Source organism: Hydra vulgaris, chromosome 02, assembly GCF_038396675.1.
Source record: "Hydra vulgaris chromosome 02, alternate assembly HydraT2T_AEP".
Classification (NCBI taxonomy): Eukaryota; Metazoa; Cnidaria; class Hydrozoa; order Anthoathecata; family Hydridae; genus Hydra; species Hydra vulgaris.
Window position 1 is genome coordinate 68,350,388 of NC_088921.1, and position 4,613 is coordinate 68,355,000.

Below are 4,613 nucleotides of genomic sequence, written 5' to 3' on the forward strand. Positions count from 1 at the left end.
TTCTAAACCTGAGAAATTCTATTGGGATGGAATTCATAAGTTACCAAAAAATTGGCAAAAAGTAGTAGAAAATAATGGAAATTACATTCAAAGAAATATAAATAAAACATCTCCAAAACAAACGTTCTAATTCAAAGAAAAAACAGCGGTTTCATATGCATACACCTATTATATAGATATATATATATATATATATATATATATATATATATATATATATATATATATATATATATATATATATATATATATATATATATATATATATATATATATATATATATATATAAATTAGTAAAAGACACTTATTTAACTTTTTTCTTCAACTTTAAGTTTCACCATTGCTGAATCATCAGGAAGAGAATATATATATATATATATATATATATATATATATATATATATATATATATATATATATATATATATATATATAAATCCCTAAATAAAATCATATAATATATGATTTATATATAATATATTAATAATATATTATATATAAATCATATATTATATAACTTATATAATATTATTGTTATTTTAATTTTATTTTTTAATTTGATTAGTTAATTTGCCTTATTACCACAAAATAATATTTATACAAAACATGGTTAATATCATTACTTTCATAATTTATATTGTAACTAGAAAAGAAATAACAAAGAAGAAGATAAAATGGTCAAAGCTGTTCTTGTTAAGTACCTTGGCGAACGAAAAATTGTTATTGCTAATAATAGCAGTATTATTAATTTTTTAAATAATGGTATGCATATTTATTTTTAAAAATTTCAGAAATACACATTTAATAATGTTTATAGATTGTTAAGAATAATATAAAATTTTTATGTAATATTTTGCCTAAGTAAAATTTTTGCAAATGTATATGCATGCTATTTAATATTTTCATTTTAATTCTTAATCAAGTTTACATAGAGTAACTTTAAAAGCAGACTGCAAAACATTTCAATATAATATATAAAATATATCTTTATTTATACACATATATATTTTTTTTATTTTATTATGTTTTATTTTAAGTTGCTGCTTTTAAGTGGGGTTGTCAAATTCTGTTGTCAAAGTTACCCCACATTACCTTTTTAATTTTTTAAACTCATTTAAACTAATTTTTTAAACTCATTTAAACTAATTTTTTAAACTCATTTAAACTAATTTTTTAAACTCATTTAAACTAATTTTTTAAATAAATTTGAAATATTCTTAGAGCCTACAAAAAAGACAGATCTGAAGAAAAATTATGTTTTGTTTTTATTTTAGTTTCAAAGTTGTGTTTTTATTTAAAGTTATGTTTTCATTTTAGTTTCAAAGAAGTTTGCTAGTACAAGTGGGAACATTTGTGGAATCACATGGAATGGATGTAATGTGGATGAAGATACTTTTGTTGCCATTCTAAATGAGCAAAATCTGGAAGTTGAGGCCATGTCTTTGCCAGTGTCTAAACTTTATTCAAGCTCTTTCTGCCAAATGTCATCATGCTTACCAGCAGAATATTGTTCAAAGCATTCATCCAATCCTCCACTATTGACTTATGATGAGACACCTACTTCACACCAACAATCTAGTGACCAATCAAATTTAGAGAGCGCAGCCGATGTATCTGAACCAGTATTTATTCAAGAAGCTTTAGCTCAAAAACGTGGGTTTTCACAGTCTTCATTGACAGGCATTTCCAGTCAACTATCTTATACTGCTCAAGTGGCTTTTGCATCTAATCCACTAACAAATGCAATCCAAAAAGTAAGGTTAAATTGTTGTATTTGTGATTTTAAAACATATAGACCTTATATAATGATATCTCATCTTAAATTACATGGTCAGGCAGGTTCAGTAGTATGCGATAATTGTTTTACTAAATTTAAAAGTGTTAGAGGTTTTCAACTTCATTATAAAAACTCATTCCAATTACTATGATTGAAGATGTTGAAGAAATTGATGACACAGTTGAAGAAATTGACATTGAGATTCCAACAGAGAATAGAAAGCTTGGTGCATTAGCTCTACACCTGAGAGGAAAATATAGATGTTCTGAAAATGTAGTCAATATTATTTTTTCAAATTTAAAAGATATTTTAACTGATAACACACCAAAAGAATCTACAATTTGCTAGCAATTATCAGCAGAATATTTAAGAAAGCAGTACTTTAAAAATGCTTTCAATGTACCAAAAGTTGAATCTATTTCTGAAAATGGCTTACAGGGATCCTATATTTCATTTAAAGAAATACTTAAGTTTATTTTGATATCCCCTGAATATGATAAGTGTTTAGAAAATTCTTCTGAAATATTGATTTCATTGTTTTCAGATGATTTAGGTATTACCAATCCAATAGGTAAATCGAGAGGAAACCATAAGTTGTGGGTTTTGTATTTTCAGTTGTTAAATGTAGCTGATTATAGCCTCAGTAAAACTTTTTCAATATTTCCCTTATCAATAACTGGTTCTAAATCAGTTAAAAATAAAATCTTCATGAAATCACTTCTACTTGATTTAGTTCAATCTCTAAATGAGATATCTTTATTTGATTCCTCAACTCTAACCGATACTAAAGGTAAGCGATTCACAGTTAAATTGAAGAACTTCATTGGTGATTTGTTAGCATGTAATGCAATTGCTGGTTTTAAGGAAGGCTTTAACAGGAAGGTTCTTAGGTGTTGTCGAGTTTGTAATTCTACTCGTTCAGATATGCTTATTCACAATAGACATTCTCAGTGTATTGTTCGTGATATAGAAGAACATAAGATAAGAGTCCAAGAACTTGATAATCCACTTCTACCTCCCAAACAACGTCAAAAATGGTCAAAATTGTATGGTGTTCATTCTGCAAGCATTTTATCAGAAATTAGAAATTTTGATGTCACAAAAAAAGTGCTTTTTGATCCCATGCATGATTTGTTAGAAGGTGTAATACCTTTACAGATAGAACTTTACTTATATAACGCTGTTTTTCAAGGTTTATTTACACTAGATAGCTTAAATGACTTTGTAAAGTGCTTTCAGTATCCACTGGACAGTGAAAAACCACCTGTAATAGTCGATTTAGTTATTAAGGGCAAATTTGGAAGTGCTCAGGTGCTATCTCTTTGCCGTGTTTTGCCTATTTTTTGAGAACCACTGTGGTTGATCTTCATTTTTCATGCCTAATTAAACTTCTTCATATACTTCAATTATGTCTTTCTCCAATTACAACTGATGCTTATTTATTTTGCTCAGAGGAAAAAATAGCTGCTTATCATACACTTTTTATGGAAATCCAGAAAATTTATACTTAAGCTTCATTTTCTCATACATCATCCACATCAATCCAGACAATTTGGTCCTCTACGATACCACATGTGCATGGGATTTGAGAGAAAACACCAAGTAATTAAAAATATCAGATATTTTAATTTTAAAAATTTGCCATATACAGCCCTAAAGGTAATGATTTTAAACTCTGTATCATCTTTTTACAGTTCTACTGGTGAGTTGAATAATGGAGTTCTCTGTGAATTAGATCAAGTAACTTTTTGGAAAAATGTAATATCTCGTATTCAGGTTAATGGTATTAAATATTGTCTTGGGTCATGTTTGTGGTTTAATAGTGGTTTACAATTTCTTGTTTATATAATTAAGGAGATACAAGTAATAGGTGACAAAAAGTTTTTTATTACAACACAGCTCCAATCTGTTGCATATGATGAGATAAGAGGATTTTTTAGTGGTATTGAAGATATTAATATTCCTTTAACACCTATTTCAACAGAAAATATTCCTTTTCCTTGGCCTGCATTTTACTTTAAAGAGGCTGGTAACATCTATATTGTACCCCCAGCACTTCCATATATTACTTGTAATTAAATAGCTAAATACAGTTAGGAGTCATTCATAAAGTACATATGCACCTATTTACAGAGTGAGAAAATACAACCTAAAGTTTACTGCAAGAATAATATTGTCACAAATTATTTTAGACTGAGATTGTAAATGTTATTTTGATTAATTTTATATATATATATATATATATATATATATATATATATATATATATATATATATATATTGTTATATATATTGTTATATATATTGTTATATATGTTTGTATAGCTTTTTTTCAATATTTGGAATTTATACTTCTTTATTTTTTTTAAAGTTAATTGAGTTTTATATAGGTGGTGCCATTGTCAGGCTTACATCCTGATATTGATGAAAAACATTTTTTGACTTACGAAGCACTTGATCATTAAATGTTATAGTTTATAACTTGTTCTAAATTTTTTATTATAAAAATAAATTTACATTTTTTTATTTAAAGATTTTACCCTGTCAAGTTTAATATTGACTTTCTCCTAATATTATGGTATTAATATCTACTTGCATATTGATTTAGATTGATAAAATTCCTTTTATTGGTGACGTTAGACAACAACTCATTAATTACTTTCCTCCACACATTAAACAATTTGTTAGCAGCAACTCTGTAGTAGAAGATAAGATTGTGGCCAGAGAATTAATGGCTTGTCTGTTATCATTCTGCCTCTCCCATATTCCAACTCATGCTATCATTGAAAATAGAATTCTTCTGCACAAAATATTTTTTCAAAGTTAAAGTCGACT

The 4,613-nt window shown here is 26.4% G+C and overlaps 1 protein-coding gene across 4 annotated transcripts in view; it reads left to right on the forward strand.

Annotated features, from left to right (window-relative positions):
• Positions 1 to 608: 608 nt before the first annotated feature.
• Positions 609 to 4,613, forward strand: part of LOC136077126 (uncharacterized) — a 5,153-nt gene continuing 1,148 nt past the window's right edge. The window contains exons 1-3 of one of the 4 annotated variants that reach the window (XM_065791782.1): positions 609 to 763; positions 1,319 to 1,755; positions 4,387 to 4,613. The exon at positions 4,387 to 4,613 is cut by the window's right edge and continues 36 nt beyond it. In XM_065791782.1, the coding sequence (XP_065647854.1) occupies positions 676 to 763; positions 1,319 to 1,755; positions 4,387 to 4,605 (744 nt within the window). In that variant the 5' untranslated portion in view covers positions 609 to 675 and the 3' untranslated portion in view covers positions 4,606 to 4,613. The remainder of the gene's footprint in view (positions 764 to 1,318; positions 1,756 to 4,386) is intronic. The other 3 variants (XM_065791783.1, XM_065791784.1, XR_010636848.1) reach the window with 3 other exon arrangements.